Source organism: Rhizophagus irregularis, chromosome 27 (genome assembly GCF_026210795.1).
Source record: "Rhizophagus irregularis chromosome 27, complete sequence".
Classification (NCBI taxonomy): Eukaryota; Fungi; Glomeromycota; class Glomeromycetes; order Glomerales; family Glomeraceae; genus Rhizophagus; species Rhizophagus irregularis.
The window spans coordinates 2,951,641-2,975,212 of record NC_089455.1 but is presented as its reverse complement, the minus strand read 5'-3'; the positions used below and the strand labels follow the sequence as shown (position 1 = coordinate 2,975,212).

The 23,572-nt window shown below is 30.4% G+C and overlaps 5 protein-coding genes across 5 annotated transcripts; 3 read left to right on the top strand and 2 right to left on the bottom strand.

The window, feature by feature from the left end:
* Positions 1-9: 9 nt before the first annotated feature.
* OCT59_018523 (uncharacterized protein) lies at positions 10-3,056 on the bottom strand (the record flags this gene model as incomplete). Its single annotated transcript, XM_025327198.1, has 13 exons — positions 10-218; positions 297-479; positions 550-1,086; positions 1,166-1,295; positions 1,362-1,405; positions 1,483-1,603; positions 1,743-1,856; positions 1,919-2,111; positions 2,186-2,258; positions 2,347-2,458; positions 2,531-2,637; positions 2,721-2,857; positions 2,941-3,056. 13 exons carry the CDS (start codon positions 3,054-3,056, stop codon positions 10-12), a joined length of 2,076 nt encoding a protein of 691 aa, XP_025172485.1.
* A 403-nt stretch (positions 3,057-3,459) lies between these two features.
* Positions 3,460-7,409, top strand: OCT59_018522 (uncharacterized protein; the record flags this gene model as incomplete). The annotated part of the gene is made up of 12 exons (XM_025319940.2): positions 3,460-3,677; positions 3,754-3,798; positions 3,864-3,952; positions 4,019-4,221; positions 4,290-4,568; positions 4,643-4,684; positions 5,084-5,288; positions 5,368-5,615; positions 5,679-5,995; positions 6,062-6,159; positions 6,221-6,625; positions 6,706-7,409. 12 exons carry the CDS (start codon positions 3,460-3,462, stop codon positions 7,407-7,409), a joined length of 2,853 nt encoding a protein of 950 aa, XP_025172484.2.
* A 1,409-nt stretch (positions 7,410-8,818) lies between these two features.
* Positions 8,819-11,301, top strand: OCT59_018521 (uncharacterized protein; the record flags this gene model as incomplete). Its single annotated transcript, XM_025319938.2, has 10 exons — positions 8,819-8,884; positions 8,954-9,097; positions 9,174-9,263; positions 9,335-9,425; positions 9,499-9,610; positions 9,713-9,755; positions 9,836-9,901; positions 9,986-10,780; positions 10,858-10,990; positions 11,068-11,301. The coding sequence occupies 10 exons, from the start codon at positions 8,819-8,821 to the stop codon at positions 11,100-11,102; spliced, it is 1,575 nt and encodes a 524-aa protein (XP_025172482.1). The 3' UTR covers positions 11,103-11,301.
* Positions 11,302-12,233: 932 nt separating this feature from the next.
* OCT59_018520 (uncharacterized protein) lies at positions 12,234-14,537 on the top strand (the record flags this gene model as incomplete). The annotated part of the gene is made up of 5 exons (XM_066148835.1): positions 12,234-12,495; positions 12,630-12,897; positions 12,963-13,469; positions 13,531-13,868; positions 13,948-14,537. 5 exons carry the CDS (start codon positions 12,234-12,236, stop codon positions 14,535-14,537), a joined length of 1,965 nt encoding a protein of 654 aa, XP_066004723.1.
* A 2,918-nt stretch (positions 14,538-17,455) lies between these two features.
* Positions 17,456-21,945, bottom strand: OCT59_018519 (uncharacterized protein). Its single transcript, XM_066148834.1, has 6 exons — positions 21,074-21,945; positions 19,838-20,311; positions 19,046-19,748; positions 18,629-18,932; positions 18,391-18,547; positions 17,456-18,320 (listed from the first exon to the last, which is right to left on the bottom strand). Exons 1-6 carry the CDS (start codon positions 21,734-21,736, stop codon positions 18,150-18,152), a joined length of 2,472 nt encoding a protein of 823 aa, XP_066004722.1. The 5' UTR covers positions 21,737-21,945; the 3' UTR covers positions 17,456-18,149.
* Between the last annotated feature and the right edge of the window lie 1,627 nt (positions 21,946-23,572).

The window sequence follows — 23,572 nt, the reverse complement described above, 5'->3', positions numbered from 1 at the left end:
TGTTTTATGTTAATTGATTTTAACCAAAATAGTTCCAGCATCAACAACATCACCTTCCTTAACTAAAAATTTTGCAGTTCCATCATGTCTAGCAAATAGTTTAACTTCCATTTTCATGGCTTCCATTATTAATAAAACATCATTTTTTTTAACATTTGTATTTGGCTTTACTAACAATTTCAATATTTTACATGGCATAGGTGATATATACGGAGAAACTTAATATTAACAACAAAATTGAGAAATAAAGTTAGTAAATTAGTGAGTAGAATAGAAAATGTTGAGATACAACTTACCGTCATCTTCTGATGTTTCAGCCGTAGTATTAAGTCTTTCTTTTCTTACAAATTTAATTTGTTCTCCCAATTCTTGGCTATGAACATAAACTTCTTGTGGATATGTACCTTTTGGTCCATTTGCAATTTCATATACGCGTTGAATTCCCTCAATAGAACAGCGCAATGATCCGTAAATATTTTCTAGACAAAAAAAAAAACTTTTGAATATCTTTTTGATTGTTATCAAAAATTCCATCGTGAAATAACTTACCATCACTCTCATTAATTATAACATTATGCAGGATCACATCTTTTCTTTTTGGCCATGACTTAACCCAAACACTAAACTTGTGATCCATATCATTATTAAAAGACCCATCATTTTTTCTCAGATATTCATATTCTAATTCAATCAAATTTCCATTAACATAATATCCGTCAGTAGGATTTTTATTCTTTAAATAGCGCCACCCAGATGGAATATGACGTAACGTAGTACGTTGTCTCTCCCTTTGATACCATAACCATAAAAATGGTACGATGGTTAATTCATTCTCATCTTGTAAAAGGCTTTCTTTTTGAAGAGATAATTGAGGAAATTCTCTTTCTATAAATAATGTATTATAAGCACCACTCATAAAAGTAGAATTTTTCATTATACTTAACAAGAATGATTGATTTGTAATCAGTCCTAATACAATTGTATTTTTTAATGTAAATATCATTTTTTGTATAGATTGGGATCTTGTTGGTGACCATACTGATATTTTTGATATTAATGGATCATAATATATCGATATTTCGGAACCTGTAAACAAAGATTGTAGAAAAAGTTAACAATACACAAAATAAATTATTTAACCACGAATTTATTTTAAATTAAAAACCTGTTTCTATCCCTGTGTCATAACGAATATTTGGTACCGTTAATTGTTTCCAATATCGTATTTTACCTTTACTTGGAAGAAAATTATTTTTCGGATTTTCAGAATAAAGCCTGCATTCAATAGCATGTCCCTAAAGATTATATTTTTAAAATCAATATGAAACTAATTTTTTAAATATAATGTTTATGTATCTTACGTTTAGTTTCAATGTAGGCAGTTTTGATAGGGATAAATCAAATCCTATAAAATAAAATAATAGGAATATAGGAATATTTACATTTAAATTTTAAAAAAAAGAGATGCTGATAAATATATACCTTGTGCTACTAATATTTGTAATTCAACTAAATCTAATCCTGTTACTAATTCTGTAATAGGATGCTCAACTTGCAAACGTGTATTCATCTCAAGAAAATAAAATTTCTTTTCTCTTTCATCCTAAATATTCATATCAGTAATTTATTTAAATATCTTAATACAGTCAAATCCTTGAATCCATACATTCTTAATAATCTAAACTTATATCGTAACAATCATACCACTAGTATCGTTTAACTTCAAATATGCAAATACTCACCAAAATAAATTCTATTGTGCCAGCTCCTTGATATTTAAGGAACTTACCAATTTGTATAGCCGTTGTGGTCATTTCTTCTCTCAGAACAGGGTCCAAACAAGGTGAAGGTGTTTCCTATAATAAAGTATTTTAGATTATAATATATTCAAATAATAAAAAAAAATAACTTCGCATACCTCGATGACTTTTTGATGACGACGTTGTATTGAACAATCTCTCTCAAAACAATGATAAACATTCCCATAGTTATCCCCAATTATTTGTATCTCAACATGCCGGACCGAGACAAAATATTTTTCTATTAACAATTCATCTGAACCGAATAATTTCAATGATTCCAATTTTGCATGTTCTAATTCTTCTCGCAATCTATTAAAGTATTACGAAAAAAGTATTATTTTATAAGAAATTTGCAAGAAAATTTTGTTTCGCATACAACTTACTTAGATTCCTCATGAACAACGCGCATACCTTTGCCTCCTCCGCCAGCTGAGGCTTTTAATAATACCGGAAAGCCTACATATGAAAATGATCTTACTCAATTATCGAAAATTGCAAGATTTTAGGTCTTAAAATAAGTTCCTAAATTTAATTAATACGTTACCAATTATAATAGCTTCTTGTACTAACACTTCTATACTTTGATCTAACCCATTATAACCGGGTATAAGAGGTACAGATGGAAGATGTTCAGCAAGCAAATTCTTAGCCCTAATCTACTTCATCATCTTTTATTAGTTAATATTAAACAGAAAGAAGCCAAATAGAATTTATAAAACTCGTATTACCTTGTCGCCAATGGCTAATATCGATTCGGGTGAAGGACCAATAAAGCGAATTCCTGAATTAGATGTTAACTTTGCGAATTCAGCATTTTCCGATAAAAATCCATAACCTAAAAGCCAAAAAACAAAAGTTGATATTAAAAATAGCTTATTGTGAACAAGGCATTGAAAAGATATGTTGAAATAATATTACCAGGATGAATAGCATCTGCTCCAACACTCTTGGCTGCCCTAATGATTTTATCTCCATGTAAATATGAATCTACTGGAGGTGAAGGTCCTAAGTGAATTGCTTCATCTGCCAATTTTACAAAAAGGGCATTCCGGTCACTTTTTTTTTAAAAAAAAATTTCATTCGAATATCCGAAGTATTTAGAATTTCTTTTTTAAATATTAAATAACGAAATCAATACCTATCAGAGTATACAGCAACCGTTGATATTCCTAATCGTTTGCAGGTATTGACAATTCTGCATGCGATCTCTCCACGGTTTGCAATAAGTAATTTTCCAATTGGTTCCGACTGCATTTCAATAGCTTAATTAGCTTGTTAACAGCAAAACATGATTGATTTTTCTATCTATGCATGTTGCAGATCTGTTATCAAATTTTGAGATCTTGTGTAATAGTCAATCGTCGCGTATTCGAAATTCAAATAGCTAGAACAAATAAATAATCTCACTAAAATAAAGCATCAGAGAACCAGTTAGTAATTTTTATTCAAGAAGTTCTTGTTCTTGAAACGGCATATTGGTGGGGCTCTTTGGATATAATGATAAATAAATAATTGGAGATTATGCGCGTAATTGTGGTAAGAATGATTTAAATACGCGATCTGTGTTGTACAAATCGACAAACATTTATATTGATCGACGAGCTACTAAATCTAGTAAAAAAAAGTATTGATTTTAGATTATACATTACAGTTTACGATGTATTCTCCACGAAAAAAGTGTCAAATTCTATTCAATATTTCAATACTTCAACTATTGGGCATTTTTTTCTTTGCAAAAGGATTTTTTCCGTATAAAACCAGTTTATCAGGTTTATCAACAGTAAACGAATTACCTCCATTACCTAATGGAGAAAAAACTCCTCTGGAGCCAAAATTTGATCGATTAGTTTTCATGCTGATTGATGCGTTAAGAAGGTTTGCTCACATTTAATTTTTGCTAAATATATAAATATATTCAAGTTCATATTCATAATTGAAATATTATTAATAGTGATTTCGTGTTTGGAAAAAATTCTGGAATGGAATTTGTCCAAAGGTAAATAAATGAAATTCGTGATTTAAATATATGCGATATAATAATGAATTCTAATCATTCGTTAGTCTCGTCGCAGAACGACGCGCAATTCCTTATACAGCGATAGCGACTGCTCCGACTGTTACCTTACCACGAATTAAAGCTTTGACAACTGGTACACATAATTATTTATATATTTTTTTGATCCGCATAAAATATTAATTTTCGATTTAATTCCTAGGAACTGTACCGAATTTTTTGGATGCAATTCTTAATATAGCGGAGTCTGATACTTCTTCTTCTTTAGCGGACCAAGATAATTGGCTAGTACAATTAAAAAATGTTAATAATAAGTCAATATCATTTTTTGGTGACGATACTTGGATAAAACTTTTTCCTGGATTATTTCATGAAACGGATGGAACTACTTCATTCTTTGCTACGGTATGTATTTCTTCGATATTTTATCTTTTATATGTCACATATATGCATCTTAATTTATAATTAATCAGGACACGGTTGAAGTTGATCTTAATGTAACTCGAAACGTAATTCCACAATTATCAAAACCTGGGTGGGATGTTCTGATATTTCATTACCTTGGATTAGACCATGTCGGACACTCAACTGGGCCATATAGTAATTTGATGGTACCAAAACAACGTGAGATGGATGAAGTTGTAAAAATAATATACGAGATCATATTAGAACAGGATAAGAAAAGAATTAGAGAAGACCCTAACGTAAAGCCTACACTGTTTGTGTTATGTGGAGATCATGGAATGAATGAGGTGTGCGCGATATATCAATTTCGAAATTTTATCACATTCTCAATATTGAAGCAGCAAATGAATTTCTTGTAAAGGCAGGAAATCATGGTGGCTCATCTATTGGCGAAATATCTACTGTAAGGTTACCATATGTATTTTATTTGTCGGTCCTGATGGTCTATAGAATTTTCGGAAAAGTGTGCTTCCAATTTTTAGTGGCACAACAGAACTGGTTAAAGACCTTAAAGTGGTAAATTTTGGTCTCAATCTAATCACCCAATTCAGAACTAAGCAGGTTTTTATTTTACCAATACCTATATTTGTTGCTGGTCTTAAAAAAAAGTATAAAGGCCAAATTTTGACATTTATTGGTCTTTAGCCATACTTGCTGCGTCCCAAAAATTCAAGGGTGCATTCCCCCAAAGACCGGCAGGACTGTCCAGGACCGAAAGACCGACTGACCATCTTTAATTTTACTCTAAACGAGGCTCCAATTTGTATATCATAAATTCATTGTTTTTTTTATCGTTTTCTAGGCATTTGTCTTCATGAGTTCTATATTCGACTCCGTGAAACAAGTTCCTGAAACTTTTAGTGTGCCATTTGACGAGCATTCAATGAGTTTTTATAAAGTTATAAATCAGGTGGACTTTGTACCAACTATTAGTTACTTGTTTGGAATTCCTATCCCAAAAAATAATTTGGGACTCTTATTATTGGATCTGATGGTCGATATTGATGGTAAATTACTTCAATTTTTTGGGGGCTTTTCAATCATTTTAATTCGTTTTTATTTAGCATTTTTTAAATATTACTCTAGCTTTGGATAAATTGCGTGCATTGCAATTAAATGCTTATCAATTATCTGGGATATTAAAAACATCATGGCCATCGTTTGACCGTAGTCCTAATGTTACAAGCGTTACAAGCGTAATGGATTGCGATTTTAATGATGATCAAGCACGATTACAATGCTTATATTCTATGGCATATTACTATCACGACAAATCACTCAATGAAGTCAATGACATTAACCATATCAATAATGCTTTGTTATTTTATGATAAGGTATTACGTTAATTTTCATTTAGAATTTTAGAATATTTTTAATGACAATATTCTTGATTTTAGTTTGTTACAGATTCTGGTTCGGGTCTAGCATCAAGCTTTAGTGATTATGATACTACTTCAATGTTCATAGGATTGTTCTTTATGATACTTTCTGTATTTAATTATATTAAAATTATGTTGGTTACGTATATTCAGTGGAATAAACGATTTGATAACCAAGATGGAAGTAAAAGTCAACGAAGTCATTTAGAGTTTCTTAGTATAATTGGAATTATCGCATTTTGCATCACATTGTTCGCAAGTAGTTATATTGAAGAAGAGCATCAATTCTGGTATTATTGGATACAGACTATGTTTATTTATTCTGTCATTTTAAGGTAAATTTAAAGCCGAATAGGTAGTTATTGTCGAATTATTAATAACTGTAATTATTGTAAACCCAGTTTTAGATTGAAAAATCGGACATTGTTTATAAAACAGGCATGTACTTTTATGTGCCAAATGGTGTTAGTTCGATTAATTAGAGCATGGAATCAGACTGGTAAGTTATAAAATTCTTCTCTTATTTATTATTAATTATATTAATTCATTGTACACTTTAGGACAAAAATTTGCTGGAACAATCGATTTGAAATTTTATCTTAATACATCTTACATCAAATTAATGTGGATATTATATTTTGTAACGAGTTCTGCATTAACTATAATTACATTAAGAGAAATTCGCAAATTATACATTAATAATAATTCACGTAGAAATTCTGTGTTGTCATTTATTTTACAACGATTTACACAGCTGATAGTAATAATTATCTCAATATCGGTAACTAAATATAAGTTGGAAATAGATGGAGGCGTAGAATTGTTTCCTAAATTATTCGAATTGATTTCTTTTATTGTTAGGACAACTCAAATTATAACACTTGCAAGACTTATTTATGTGCTACTTATTGTAAGTCTTGTACTATGTCAGCTTGGTATAATTGTAAAAAACCAATTGGAAAAGGGTAAATACTTTTTTTAATTTTGAAATTTCTTTTTTTTTTGTTTGGCAATAATTTAGTTTGTTGTTATATTATTCTAATAGGTTCAGAGATAAGAAAGTTTCCAAAAATAATATTATGTTTAATAACATATTTATTTATATTATTATCAAGACCACATAACGTACCATTATATGGATTATATTTTATACAATTTTATTTATTTATATATTATAATGATGATAATTTTTTATTAACACCTTTATCATGTAATTTTTTTCTTATATCATTTGAGTTTTTATCATTCTTTTCTTTGGGTAATTCTAATTCGTTATCATCTATCGATATAAGTCATTCATATACCGGTATTAATGACTATAACGTAGTATTAGTTGGATTAACAACTTTTTGGGGGAATTGGAGTGGACCTATTTGGTGGTGTTTTGCTAGTGTCATTTTAAGAAAAGAGATTCTAATGAGATGGAAATTAACAAAAAAAACAAATAATGATGATAACATCAGAAAAGTCGACGATAAAGGTAGTGATAAAACAATGCAAGAAAATAATGCTAAGGATTTATCATCTTTAAATACAATATTATTTTTAGATTATTTTATATATACATCACTATTTCATTCTATCGTATTATTTATATTATCTGTTGGAGTTATGATTTTAAGAAATCACTTATTTATTTGGACAGTGTTTTCACCTAAGTATTTATATCAAATTGTTTGGAATATTTTGTTTCATTTTGGTGTTGAAATAATTTTAATAGGAATTTTTGAGATTTTAAGTATTAATTAATTTTATCAATAAATTTACCTTTAGATTCAAAAAATAAAAATTTGTGCTTCATCTACTATAAAGCTAGTACTTTTATATTGGTAAAATAAAATTGACCCTTATTCCTGTTATTTATTACTACGGAAGATGTGTAATAATAAGTGCCATTCTCGTGATGACAAGTCTGGAATTTTTTTCACAAAAAGCCACATTAGTCAAATTAGGTCAATCGTACGACCGAAAAATTACGCATCTATCTTATTATTTAGTCACATATTCTGCCTGAAAAATTAGACCTCGAGGGTAGTGGTTACTCTTGGGACTTCAAGCCTCGGGTGCTTTGAAAGAAATACTTAAGGTTGAAATCATATTCGTTTCGAACAGTGGGGGCTAAGCGACTTGACAAACAAAAATACCGCAATACTTCATTCGCACAAGAATTGCCGAAATTGCTAATTAAATGTACAAATGATACTGACTTACAAGATCGTTTAGAGTCTGCTCTTGTATTTAATCTATCGTTTGAAAATGAGACTAAACTACTTCGAATGGTAGAAACTAATAGCTCTAGTGCAATTAGTAATCGGATGCTTGAAGCAGCCGGAACGATTTTAAGGATCGATATAGTGTAACGCAGCAGAGGTATTACGTAGAATTGCCAAACATTGCGATCAAAAGTTCTCTGATCTGAACGTAATTATTGTTCTGGATGGTCTTCAAGTGGCAATAGATAAATCTGATGATGGGATGAATAAAAAGTCTTTTTTTTACGATTGCATCTCTACACTTGGTATGCTGGGATTGAGCAAATTGCAGAAAAACGCGCTATTACTACTATCATGGAAGAACGAAAAAAATGCAAATTTTCTAATATAGGAGATTGTAACGAGAGAACCAAAATTCCGCGTCAATATCTTGAATAATGTTGTTGTATTGGGAAATTTCCTTTTATTTTCTTGAATAGTTAATTTTCTGTAAATGCCTTATAAACATAGTGAAAATTGTACAATCTTAGCTAATCCTATTTTTTTTTATTGTCAAAAAAATATAAGAACTTTATTTTGTAAAATAAGGCTTCTATAACTTCCGAAGTATTCCGAAATTTTCATTATATGTCAACCAATTTCCCGCCAAATATTCTGAAAATGTAATTTGATGCCCTACCATTAATATTAATAAATTGACTTATAAATTGTAGCTAGTGTTGTGCCGTAATTCGTAGAAGTTGCCGTAATTTTCAAACTTGTGTAATACATGGTCTAAAATAGGTGTATCGCAGTAGCCAAGCAAATTGGCTTTGCCGCAGCCAAGACCCGGTTTGCAGCTATGTAACGTAACAGTGTTACATCACCAAAAGTATTTATAGTTGTTTGATTCATTTTACAACCGATAATATCAACTAAAAAAATATTTTACCGACGAAAACCATTATGCCTTCAGTTACCCTCCAGAAACCTGAGGATAAGGCAATGATAAAGAAGGCCCTGTCCGGAGATGTAAGACTTTTTTTCTTCTTTTTTTGAAGTTTGTTACTATCAATTCAAACATATTTTCGTCATTTATAGAAAATTTTGACCGCGACAGTTGCCCGACTTTATGTTGCGTATCCTGATCCAAATGCTTGGACATATACTAAAATTATGGGAGCAGTTGGTTTTGTTAGGGATAATTCAAAGAATTCGTTTTTTTTCAAAGTCGTTGACTTACTTGTAAGTTTGTTTTTATTATTCAGAGTTTCTCGTTCTCAATCGTTATTTTAACATTTTGTCATTCTATTTGATTTAGGGAGAACGTGGTATAATATGGGAACAAGAACTCTATAAAGATTTCCAATATACTGAGGAAACTCCATTTTTTCATACTTTTGCTCTCGATGTAGGTGCAATAATTTTTGGTCTTTCAGTGATAAAATTAATTGTATTAATTCCATTCTTTTTTTAATATAGGAATCTCTTGCCGCTTTTTCTTTCGCTAATGAACAAGAAGCCAAAAGCTTTTACAAAAGAGTTATTAATAGAGAAAAACTTCCTTCAAAATGTATGTTATTATATAATTTTATCTTTATTAACCAATTATTCATAAAAATTTATTTCGATTATTTTATATACAGCCAAGAAATCTCAAAAAGAAAATAAAAATGGTGGTGGATTCTTTGGTGGAAAAAAGAAGAAAAAGAAACCTAAAATCGATAAATCAGATATCGGGGCACCTACAGAATTTAGGCAAGAACTTTGATCTATAATAACATTATATATATATACGTAAACATGTATACGCATATTTGGAAATAAAAATATTAACCTTTAAAATTTTTACATAATTAGACATCTCGGACACATTGGATGGGATGAACAGAAAGGGTTTGATGTAAGTATATGTAAGTTTTTTGGTAAAATTAAATAATAAGAGTTTAATTCTTTTTGTATATTATTATTATTATTATATAGGTTCAAAACATCAATCCTGAATGGAAAAACGTGATTGATCAATTAGGAGAATATGGTGTTAGCAAGGTTAATGTTATTTTATGGTAATAGTTTTGGTTATTATAATACTTAGATTTAAATTAATTTGATTTGATTCATTATTACTTACAGGAAGACATAGCACAAAACTTTGATTTCATTAATAAATTTCTTGAAACAAATAATACAAATAATAAGAAAGAAACTCGTAAACAAGCTAAGAAAGGACCCCCGCCGCAACCAACAAGACGTGCTGCACCACCACCTCCTAAAAAGAAATCGCCACCACCACCGCCTGCTCGTAGACCAGTTACAGGGCCTACTACTCCAATTCGTGATTCACTTCAGCCCCCATCTCCTGCGAAAGTTAATTATGTTTCTCCACCAGCTTCACCATCTTTTTCGCCTAAAATATCTCCTACTCCTACTCCACATCCACCTCCACCTCCACCTCCTCCAACTAGTGCTCCTTCACCTCCACCTATTCCACCTACTATTCCCTCACGTTCCACTCCTCAACAACCTGTAACTGTACCTCCACCTCCACCTCCTGTTCGTCCGCCTACTTTTAACAATACTCCCCCACCAATTCCACCTGCGAGAGTAACTAATTCAAGTCCGGTGCCTCCACCGCTTCCACCAACTCGTGTAGCTCCTCAACCTGCACCACCTTCAACCGGGGGGGTACCGCCTCCCCCACCTCCTCCTCCAACAGGAGGACCTCCACCACCGCCTCCACCACCTCCTCCTCCAACAGGAGGACCACCACCGCCTCCTCCTCCTCCTCCGGCAGGAGGACCACCACCACCACCACCACAGCCACCAACAACAACTCTTTCACGTGAAGCTCCTCAACCAGATTCTAGGGTTAACTTAATGGAAGCTATTCGTAGTAGGGGTGGATTTAGTGGTGGTGGTTTGAAAACTGTAAGTAAAATGTGACACTTATTTTGTTAGGTAATTTTTAAAAAATAACCCATTATGACTAATATATTTCCTATTAGGTTGGTGAACCTGTTCGTCAATCAACTTTCACAGAAGAACCTTCAAGTCCAAGCGGAAATGACACTAATTTGGCAAAAACTTTAGCTGATGCGTTAAAGAAACTCAATAAAGATATGGGAAGTGATGAATCCGGTAAGTTATACGAGATACAATGAATTTTTTTTTTTTGATAAATATTGATTAATTGCTAATTTTCTATTGATCCACAGATGCTGACGACGATGATGAATGGGATACGGAGTAAAATTATTGAATTATTGTCTAAATCATTTATTTTTTATCCATAATAAAATGTTATCATCAATAATTAATTGTAATTTTGAATCACACATTAAAACGTTGTTTTTTTAGAGCGTTTTTAAGTAGATAAACTAATTTAAATATCGTTAACTATATATGTAAAAAAACTTAGAGATATTAAAAGAAAATACATTAACAGATCAGTATCCAAGTGACCAACTTGCTTTTCTTTTTGGTAATTTGTAACAAACGTGGCAATTTTTATTTAAATCCTTGAATTCAAATTAGCGCAGCTGGGCGGTAAAGTGCGATATAATAAATGTTCAAATGATGCATAATGCGTGACAATATTTATTTTGCCAAATTTCTGTTCAATGAAAATAGTATTACATACTTTTCAAATTTAGATACGTGATGTTTAATTGTCACATGATCACATGACAGAAAAAACGCGTTTTTTAATCATATTTGTCACCCCTTATTATTTGTCATCTGATTGCCACTACACAATACGTTTAACTTGATAAATATGAATGAAAAAGAATTTTCCAATTATCCTAAAACTCTAAATCAAAAGAATTTGGAAGTAATACACATCAAGGTAATCTAAGCATTCTTTTTAATGCAAACACATTATTTATAGATAATAGATACATATAATTCTAATTATTTATAGTATAGCTAAAATAATTGTTATATATTTTTTTTGTAATCTTTTTTATTATTAATTAAAAAACAATAAAACTTTGTTTAATTGAAATAAAATTTTAGTGTAATATAATTTTACTTTAGCCTGAATTAAAAATTAAAAATTAATCTGAAAAAATTATAATTTTGCCTGAAAATTTTTTGCACCCCGGGCGCAGTTAACAGAGTAACTGTGATTACCAAATGGAAACAAGGAAGGGTGTGACGAATGTGACAAAAAACAGTCACGTGTTTTTATATTGTGACATTTTTGTAGGGTACGCTGTGGAAATCACAGTTAGTTATGATCATGTGAAAGTATGACAAGATTATATTTATCTCAGTGTTTATATTCTATTCACCAGTGATCAACTGATGAGTACAATTTCTCGAAAAAATTCTTTTTTTCTAATTTCATCTATTCGTGCTACTCTTTTTCACATCAAGCATGTCTAACGTTGCAGGTTCCTCAACTGGTGCTGTATCTGATCTAACTATTGAAGTGGTGAAAGGATGGAGTACTGGACGACTTAACGAATTTTTGAAAGCGAGGCTAAAGGATATTGATGTTCACATAGATACTATCACTGATACTCAAAAAGTTGATGGTGATTCTTTTCTTGAGTTAGCTGCTGTGGATTTTGAAAGGTGGGGTGTACCAGGTGGGCCAGCAAAAAAAATCGAAAGGTTGATTAAAGAGATTCAAGGAGGTGAGCGAACTTCATTCTCACTCACACCGTGTCATATTCGCCAATAATACCGAATACTTACTTATTCTTGTGCTTTTCTCTCCTGCTTCTTACCCGCCCAAAAAAAACACATTCGCGTTATCGTGTCGTTTCAGCTCACCAACCATTAGAGCCCAATAGAAAAAGACTGAAAACTTCGGAAGCATTGAAGAAGACATGGAAAGTCAACAGCACATTACGAGAAACTGACTGGTCTTCCCATTATTTTGTGGATCCAGCAGGACAAGAACAACAGGATTTACTATTTAGGAAAATCGAGGAATATTCTTTCATAATGTTATATGGAACACGGGCGTCTGGAAAGTCCACGCGCGTGATGAGAGCAATATCAGTATTGGAAGAGTCAAGTTATGTGTGCAACTAGTAAGTTCAGTTCTTGTTGCTGGATAACTGCTCTGTACACTTTCTAACTTGCCGTCCTCTCTTAGCTTATCTTTCGAGCAAATTATCGATTATGCCGGAGGCTTCTGGAATTCACTCGGCACAAATATCTCTATTTATAAACGCTCTAGTGAATACTTGGAATCCTGCACAGATATAAAAACTGCTGAAGATTTCCTTCGTTATTTTAGCATAACAGGCTGGAAAGAAAAAGAAAAGAATCCTGATGCTCGTATTATTCTTTTTTTTGATGAATTCGATAGAATATACAAAATGGATGAACGTCTTCGCACCGATTTCCCGGGAATTCTTCGCGCTATCAGGAATAATATTGATTCCTATGTTATTCAAGCTATCGTCGTAATTGGTACATTCAGCATCCTGCATCTCGATTCAAGCACACAGCCAACTTCACCCTTCAATATTAGGGACTCGGTACGTAATCCAAATTTTGATCTGGAGCAAGTACGAGTGTTGTTCAGAGAGTTCGAAGAGGAAAATAAAATGAAATTTGAATCGGGGATCATCGAGGACATCTTTGAACAGACTAATGGGTATGTGAAAATGGCCAGATAAAATATCTTTTTTACCAACTAATAACTGATTATATTATAGGCATGCAGGCCTTGTTTGTATTTGTGGGCGTGCAATTGAAGACAACCTGCTCAGAGAACTAAATGAACAAATCTTAAACTATAAAACGTGGGAACGTTACAAAGTCAGTTTTTTAATGAATGCGATTGTTGATTACGTAACATTCCGAAATTTGGTCCGAACTCTCCTGAATCCCGAAGCTAAGAATGCAGTGAATTTTTTTCGGAATCATTTTTTAGTAGATTTCGGACATGAAATTAACGTCACTACTGACATAAATAGTGCAGAATACCTAGCTTATGAAGGTGTTCTGGTACCCGGAGAACATGCTGGATTTTTCAAACTTTCTTCTCCCCTTGGTGCGCTGGCTAATCGTTCAGCGTGTAATCCCTAATGTATTTCCATCTCGTCCAAGGGAAGAGATCCCTTTCTATAAAGATTCTCAATATCTGGACACTTTATTTACCTTAAAGTTTGCTGTCAAATCATTTGACAAGGATATCATTAGTCTTGCGAGCTTCCGTTCATTCAAGACTGCTAAAGTGCGGGTCAATGGTAAGCGAAACCAACACGTTCCTAGAGAAAGCGTTTACGACGCAGAGCTATATCGAATCTTACGAAATTGGCTTGGCGTAGCAAACTTTGAAGTCACTGGCCAATGGCACCTTATATCTAATGGCGACAAAAAACATAGATATAGTGATATAGTAATTGATACGCCTTTTGACGAAAAAATCGTTCTCGAGCTTTTGGCGACAGCAGATACTAACGATCTTGATGAACCTTTTCAACGGGCTCTTGATTATGCAAGACTATTCTCTGCGACTGAAACTTGGATAGTTCATTTCACATGTGAAGATAATTATGTGGAACAACCTCACTGGCCATCCCGTTCTCAATTACAAACTAATCTTAATGTTGCACATTTTTATCACGATCATTTATTTACAAAAATTAATTTAATCGCAGGATGGTGGAGTAATCGTAACAACAAAATGGTTATTTATGAGTATTCTACTGAAATATAATATTTGGAAAAAAATAAATTTATTTTTATATTATTGTATATCACAGCTATAGATAATGTATCAAAAAACATAATATAGATAGTATTAACTAGTTTGCGTTATGAAAAGTAATGTATTTCTTTAAATAATAATAATAATAATAATAATAATAATAATAATAATAATAATAATAAAATGCAAGCGAAAAATCATGTGTAATGATTATGGAATCAAATTTCAATAACGGGTAAATTTTATAGATGATGCTTCGTGAAAAGAGGTGTAATGCCGAACTGGTGTAATGTGTCGTAATGGCTTGGACCCATGTTCAGTATATATACGATATTAACGTACGAACTGGCCGGAGTTAACATTAACGTTATCACGTGCAAGTGCATAACTCCTAAACTTGGGCCAGTTCGTACCTTAATATCGTACACCCCACTGTACGTTAAGGAGAACTTATCAAGGTCACAAAATTTGCCGTCATTATTGCATTGGGCCGGCATTTAGAATTTAAATTGACAAAAGACGTACGAAACGAAAAAATGCACCACAACCTCATTACAGCTAGGTGGGGTTTTCAAATATAAAAGCCTAATTTAACCTTGTGTGGTCACTCAAAAGGGGACTTCCTCGGGTCTGTGGTTGGTATAATGTTACCCTCCTGGGTTATAGTAGGTTTGGTGTAAGAGCATGGGGCGCATCCTTGCGGGTAGTCCTGACTCCTGAGCTCCTTAGATCCTCCTATCTCTGAGCAAGTGCACAAAAAAAAAACGCACCACAACTAGACAAGTAACCAATATGATTAATAGATACATGATTTAGTACTTAATCAGTAGCTTTGAAATTCAAAATTCAAAATTTAGATATTATTTGAAGAAAATGGTATTCAGTATATCATTGCAACCAGTAAAAAATGGATTTTTTCGCTCTCTAGAACAACAAAGTATTTTATCTAAAGAAACAACAACATCAAAATATAATAATTTCAAAATTTTAAACAGACTTGAAAACCCCGTAACACTCAATATTATAAAAACTAAAAGTTACAGATAAAATATCATTTTGTTAAAAAAAAATTCTATTCATACGAATAAAACAATAGTATGGTTAAAAAGTGTTTTTTTTTGTAAAGTATGTTGTTTCATAAGATAAAGATGCCTTTTTATACAAATAAAATAAATAATTTTAGATATTTAGCGCTTTTCCAGTAATCCCTAATTCAGAAGTTTAATTTAAAAATTGTGTTGTGAATACTGTATCTAAAAAAACTCAATTAAGAGAATTTTTATTAGCAATAGATTTTTTATCTAAATTTTTTATCACTGCTCTAAAGTTCTAAAGTTGTTACTAGTATTTGCTCATCATCATTTTACACGTTTCAACATATATATGGATCATAAAGTGCTAATAGAGGAATCATACCAAGAGTTGGTGGACTCTTGAAGATGGAGGTACTTATAGTGAAAAAGTCGGCGAAATTATATATAAAGCTGGAGCTGGTTCACAGGAAATGAAGGCTGAATTGTAGAGTTACTGTAATCTGTGAGCGGGTTGTGATAATTTCTTTTAACAGTAGCGTAGGCAGTCCACTTGATGGGATCTTTCATAGTGATTTACGAGATTCGATTCAGAACTTTAAAGTCAAGTCATTTTATTATTTTACCGACATCATTGAATAGGATTCAAATATACTTAATTTAATTGGGAATTTCATTTTACTTATTCTACTTTTAAATAATTTGAGAGAATTTTACGCTATTTCCTGGTTAGGTGGCGAACTATTCTTAGTATGGACGAATTTAGCGTTTTCTACCATAAAATATAAATCAAATCAAATTATTTTTTGAAAGACTGTCACAATCAAGGTAACATTATCAAGACCTATTGATTAATCAAGTCTTTTTTTTCCCAAAGTTGATGGTTTACACCTACCTATTAAACACGTTTTAAATTATTATTTGATTTTTTACCATACATTGAATCCTTTTTGTTCATCCGATTTGATATGTCCAAGATATCATTTTCAAAAATATATGCATGTAATATATATTTAATAGATAAATACAGTATATTATGTATTATGTTCTTGCGGTAGCATCGCTTAAAGAAACTATTCAAGATCTTAATCACGTAGAAGAGAGTTATTATCAAATAAATTGGTAAAAGAAGAACCCCATTTCGCATCATCTTTTATATCTTTATTGATTGAATTTTGATCCTATTTACAGTAAGCTGAACCATTCGTTGTTAATAATATTTTGTTTACCAAGATTTCATGGGTCAAAAATGACAAAAACCAGGCCTTCCCCTTTTTGTAGTTCCCTTTATTTTCTTGAGATTTCTTGGCTTGTTTATATGCATTATAATTAAAAACAAATTATGAATAATCGAATAATAAAACACTTGGAAGGAAGCTTCTTATAAAAAAAGCTTTTGACTTCTTGAGCGCAAGGTATTCCTATAATAAAAAATAATTATACTTACATCGAAAAACAAGAAAGTATCACACTAAAGTACATCAAGAAAAATGATATAAAAACATACACAAATATTAATGATAATAAACCATTGAGTCGAAATTTGAAAAAGAATATTTAATTACTTACTCACAACAAAAACAACCGCTAAATAAAAGTTCAAAAATTTTGGATCAACATAAAGCCGGGCGGCCAAAATTATAAGTGACAAAAAAATAACCTTCAAAAAAAAGGTCATTTTAATTTCCAAAACGCAAGGGCCCTTCCTATTCCTTTATCTCCAGGCAAACTAAAAGCATACTTGACTTTTTTTAAAAAAAATGCAAAAAGAGAAGAAAAATGAACTTTTTTAAAATTAGTAAATTTTTTTTCATTTTAATTAAAATCAAATGAAACTTACTTAATTTATTTAAATTTGATATACCGTGAATGATTTTTTCAAATCAAAAACACAATATATCAAAAAAAAACACGAAAAAAACTTATAAATTGATTTTATTTTTTTTTTTTGTTTTTTTTTGTACATAAATTTTTTTTTTTTATGCTTAGGTTTTGTTAAAATAAAATCATAAGAATTTATCATAGATGAAATTTTTAATTTTTAGGAAGGTAAAATAAAAAAAAAGGTAATTGATACAAAAAAAGAAAAATATATATATATAAAAAGTCTAACTAATTTTCTACATTTTTTGGGTTTTTTTTATAATACTTTGGATATCTTGTGAAGGTAGATCTTTTTTTTCTTTTTTTCTTTTTTTTTTTGTTTGTGATTTCGATAATTTTTTTTTTTCTTTATGGGAAAAAAAATTTGTAATAATATATATATATATAATATAATATAATATATAACAGAAAGTTCGTTATAAAAATAAACCTAACCGATCCACTTTTTTTTTTGTAAAGAAAAATGAAAATTTTATAAATAAAATAAAATAACGGTGAAACTTTTTTTTTGCTTGCAAAAAAAAAAATTCATTCGATTGCGATTTTTTTTGAAAAAGTTTTTTTTTTTTTGATTTAAAATTTCAATAGTTTTTTTTTTCTATCTAAAAAAATATCCACAGATCTAAAAAAATGTTACGTTTTTTTTTCTATTTCTGAATTTTATCCATTCATTAACAGATGGGATGAATCAATGACCCCATCCATATCATTCTTTCCCTTTTTCCCATTTCATAACACATGATAATCCATAAACTAGTTCTGCTTGTTTACGTGCTTCGACAGCAATCAAATTTACATGACATTTTTCTTCTTCGCGTAAACGAAATCCTACACCCCTCCAATCGTTATATCTAATCTCTTCAGGTGTGCAGCAAACCTAATAGAGAATAAGAGAGTAAATAAAATGCTGAATAAAATTTTAGTTTTTAAGATAACCTTTGACCAACCTTCTTGAGAAAAGCTTTAATCTTTTTATTAAGAAATGTATTAATGTCGCGATATTCATAATCATCCTTGTATAATCCGAATAATCGCTGGACATAGTACCAAATTGCTTGTCGAAGTGGAGTTGTATCCAAATCAGATCGGTATGAATGGAATAAACTATTATTTGATATAAAGAAGTTAATATCTAAATCATGCATGAAAGAATCTCAACAAAAATGATAATATATTATATAATACCTGTAATCAGTAAAATCTCGAATTTCTGAAAATTCTCGATCTAATACTTCGCCTATATCCGGCAAATAGTTGTTTACCATTATTACTCCCTGATCTTCCCAACAATAATCTTGTAATTTAAATACGCTATATTCAGAACTATTAACAGAAAAGTCTGTATAATGCATCTCTACATCTGGATCAAGAAACTTTGAAAAATCTTCTGCGGGCGGTGGATTAAATGATAAAGTACGAGGAGTACTCGCGTTTGAGAAAAATTCTTGAGGAAATGAGTATGTTGCTACATCTGTTTCGTCCGTAAATGCTAAAAATTATTTTTGAATAATCGTTTATAAATTAGTTAATTGTTAATAAAATTATTAAGGAAATCTCTAATAATATGACTTAAAAAACCCCCCCCCTAAGTAAGATACTCACTCTCCTCATCAACATTGTCAAATCCAGGAACTCTTGGAAAAGAATAAGAACCATCACTAGATACTGATCCATAATTAATTTGTTCTCTTTCCTCTCTTTCCTCTCTATTACGTAAATTTAATCGTCTAATTAATTGACTTGTATGATTAATTTCTAAATCATTGCGTTCCCGAATTGTATGGCTTGGAATGGGAATAGGGTCTGAAGCTATAACTGATTCCGTAGTAGTGCTTACAGTATCAGATTCTTCAGGCTGTTCTTCTAATGTAACGCCTAATCCAGATAAAACTTCCGCAGGAATATTTTCCGAATTCAAAACTCCAATAGAACTCCCAGATTCTTCAATAGGGGAATTAGGAGTAAAAGGACAATTACCTCCGGCACTATCATATTCTGGGACAATTCCACATCCCAATACATAACTGCTTAAACTATGAAAAGTGCTCATTATCAAAATAACATGAACAATCTCAGCAATCGACCATTGTTCCTGTGGGTTTTGTGAACGTTTAACCAATGCGCCAATATGTGATGGTCCAAGACGCCATGGTTGATTTGCTAATATAGTATTTAGTGTAGCCAAATTACGGATTTTTGCTGGTACACGATGAAGACCTTGTAACCAATCAATATTCCCTCCATACATTAGAAAGTCATTTGTGAGTATTGAAACGATATATTGACATTTAAACTGTGACGCAGCCTGAAAATCGTGAAGGATTATAAATTTAAGGATTATAAATTTTTATGAAAAAAACAAACTTTCCCTTATAATTTTATTATATAACTTACCATTATTCCAATATAAAATCTCCAACTTAGAGGTACAGGCCCATTATTAGGATCTCTTATAATAACATCATAAGATTCTTGATATCTTTCCATAAAACTAGGAAAATAAGCCAAAATTCGATAAAAATGGCTTAATCTTGCTGATTTAATAAAAGTATCAATCATCAACTTTCTAACTAAATCATCAGGCTGTCTGCCTATTGGTAAACTAGGAGGACTTGTTGGATATAAAGGAGTAGCTGGAGTTAATGGTTGTTGAATTACTCGTGGTATTTCTTCGGAAAATGATGATGAATTAGATGATGAGGATGAACTAGATGTAGAATATCCAGAAGGGGTTATAGAACGAGGAGTACTTTCTGTAAGAGTACTATTCGTATATTCTATTGGCCATTCAAGTGTTATTATGTCTTGAGGTGCGATAAAGAAAGATGGAGATGGATTGATTGGTGATGGTACCGGAACGTTCATTTGCTATTAAAAAATAAGAACAAGATTTCAAAAAAAGAAAAGAAGAGAAAAGAAAATAGTTAACAAAGGTATTATTTCGAAAATTTTATTATATTTTTTTGAATAATTATAATTAAAATAAATCTTTTGAAAACATTATTATTTACTTGTACCGTAATTATTATATAATAATTTCTTTAAAAATGAAATTACGTGTACAATATTTACATTCTATTACTAAATGATTTTGTATGAAAATTTTCAATTTCACATTTGCAAGTTAATATAGGATTGCCTATAATTTCTTTTTCTTTCTTTCTTTTAGAGATAATCTTGCTTGTTCTCAAATTTTTTTTTATTTGTTTCCTCTATCATTTTTCAATTTTTTTTTCTTTTTTTTGGGGCCTTTTTTTTTTTTAAAAAAAAAATATATATAATATATATATATAAGAACCATTTCAATTTTTTTTTCCGTAGTATACACTGAATGATATAAGGTTTCACTTTTTTTTGGTATATTAAAGATAAAAAGGTAAATTGCTAGTTGACAATAAAGCAAAACAAACCAAATTCAATTTAAGATAGAAGAAAATGTGAAAATAAATATTTTTTTAGATAACTTACTTTTTTTTTTTATTAACATTTTATTAATAATAAATCAACGAATCGTGGCGCAGTAATATCAATTATTATTATTTTTTTTTTTTTCTAACGTTTTTAACGAAGTTCCAAACTTTTGATAGGCAAATAAATAAATTTCTAGAATGAAAAGAATGAAAATCTTACCCTAAGTCTCTTTAAACATCTATTAAAAGAATTTCTAACATCGGAGAAGGGACAATCGATAGACATACGTAACATTGCCAAAATAAGCAATCTAAGATATTCCTTCCTTTCTTCCTCAGATTTTTCTATATCATCAGGAGAATTTTCATCAGCGGAATTTCTTCGAGAATGATCACTGGCTCCATCCGGAAACCCGTTCCGTTGAAATTCCATTTGATTTACATAACCAAAATTTTCACTGTCAACACCTTCATTTGCATGTGAATGATGAATATTCGGAGAAGGAGCATAAGAAGAAGCAGATGCCGAACCCGATCCATCAGTGAACAACGGAGAATTAAAAGGAGATAATGATGAAAGTGGAGTGACCAACACATTATTGAGTGGAGAAGACACACCAGATACATTTTCCCTGTCACCAGATGCTGATATTACAGTTCCAGCTGTTTCAGATGGATAAGATTCTTTTGCCAAATTCTTTAATAATTGAGTTATTCTATCAGATGCATTTGCACGTTCTTTTGGGTCAGTAGTTAATAAACCATTAAAGAGAGCCACACGAGTGCGGAATTCTCTGAAAGCTCTAGCTCGACTTTCTAAAGTTGATGGTGGAGCAAAATCACTGTTATTTTCAACTGGTTGTTGTTGTTCAGATGTTGTCATGACAAAAGAAAAATTGATACACTAAACAGTAACAAGGAAAAAGATAAAGTTAATAAATGAAAATGATTGTAAAATAATAATGGAAGTTAAAAGAGAATAATGATATTGATAAATATACTGAAAAAAGAAATAAGAGAAAGAATTTTTCAGGATAATTAAGTTTTTTCTCAAAAAAGAGAGTAAAAGAAAAAATTTTTTTAAAATATTACAATAATAAAAAAAAAAATTTTTTTTTTTTAAAAAAAAAGATTAATAGCAAGTTTTATCCCTATCAAAAAACGTAAAAAAAAAAAGAGAGAAGAAAACTTGCAAGAAGATAATTAATAAAAAAAAATTGGATATTTATATTTTTTTAATTTATATTATTTTTATTTTATTTTAAAGTTCTATTTGATAGAAACCTGTATGACAACAAATACAAATTCGGATAAGCGAGGAGAAAATCCTGAAATCACAACAAAATACTAAAATATTATGCAAAAGAACGGGCGGGAGTTTTTTTTTTTTATATTTTTATAAAATATATAAAAATACATTAGTATTTTAATTAATTTATTATGAGTCACATTTGCACATTTGAAGATTATGACTAAGTCGTGTAACATGGTAAATATGTGGAGTTTGTGTATTTGACATTTAAAATAGAGATGTATAAATAAAAAATCGTCAGGAATGGATCGTAACCTTTTGTGGGGATATTTACAACATGATATTAAACCCAATATTAAATTTAATTTATCAACTAAGTAATAAACCGTTTCCTTTAACAATTATTATTAAAAATCTCTCTATATTTGAAAGATTTATATATTTATTATATATATAAAAAAATTCTTTTATAATACTCTTGATGCACAGCATATACTGCAATAAAGTGTAAATCACACTTACACAACTGAAAAACAAAAAATGTATACGAAAAAATCAACTTTGAAGAAATAGGTTGATTATAAAAATTATTATACTTTATATATGGTTAAGTTTAACTCAATTTAGTATAATAACATGTTATACTGTAACATGATTTAATATATATATATATATTATTATATTTATTTTAATACTGAGTCAGTACCGGGTCCAAAGTTACTTATTCTCTGTATATGATCATTACATTAAGCTATATATAGGCTCACATATTGCATTGTTCCACGTGTACGACAACTTAAAATTTTCCCGTAAAAAATTAACTCTATACAAGATTCAGCATTCCTTTGCATACCGAAATTTTTTTTTATCGACTTCATCGATAATGATAAAGATGGGTTAGTGTTAGCGAAAAATGGGGATTGTGTACAAGTATGCAATATGATTGATTATGTGCTTTTGTTGTTTCCCACATATAATTTACTGTTATAGTATAGCATAAAGGACGCCAAAGAAAAAAAAATAGGGAAAAAAAAATGTTCATTTCTTTACACAGAAGTCGTGGCACAGTTAAAGGCGGCGACATTTTTTGTATCGCGTTATACGAGAATACCGTGGGATTTTAAATTTACACAACTTATAAATTTTAGCTGCGGTAAGTTAATGGTTTATTTTTATGGAAACAAGAAAATGAAAAAAAAAATTATTTTTTTATTATTATTATTATTTTTTTTTTTGTAAAACAACAATCCCTTACTGATATTTAACACTATAGTATACGTAATATTACTAACTAAAGTTGTTTAAAAAATTGGGAGTTCTAAATAAACCAGCATGTTTCAAAATGCCATTTTATTTAAAATTTTACACAAAGAAAAAACGGTTAAATACACAAATTATAGATTAAAACCCTTATTATTAATAATTTGGGATAACTGATGAAAAAAGAGTATCTTTTTTTTTACCATT

Coding starts and splice junctions, on each gene's coding strand:
- OCT59_018519 (XM_066148834.1), bottom strand. CDS start 21,736: ATGACAACATCTGAACAACAACAACCAGTTGAAAATAACAGTGATTTT. Junction 19,749..19,837: donor GATTTTATATTGGAATAATG/GTAAGTTATATA, acceptor CACGATTTTCAG/GCTGCGTCACAGTTTAAATG. Junction 18,321..18,390: donor TTAAAGCTTTTCTCAAGAAG/GTTGGTCAAAGG, acceptor ATTCTCTATTAG/GTTTGCTGCACACCTGAAGA.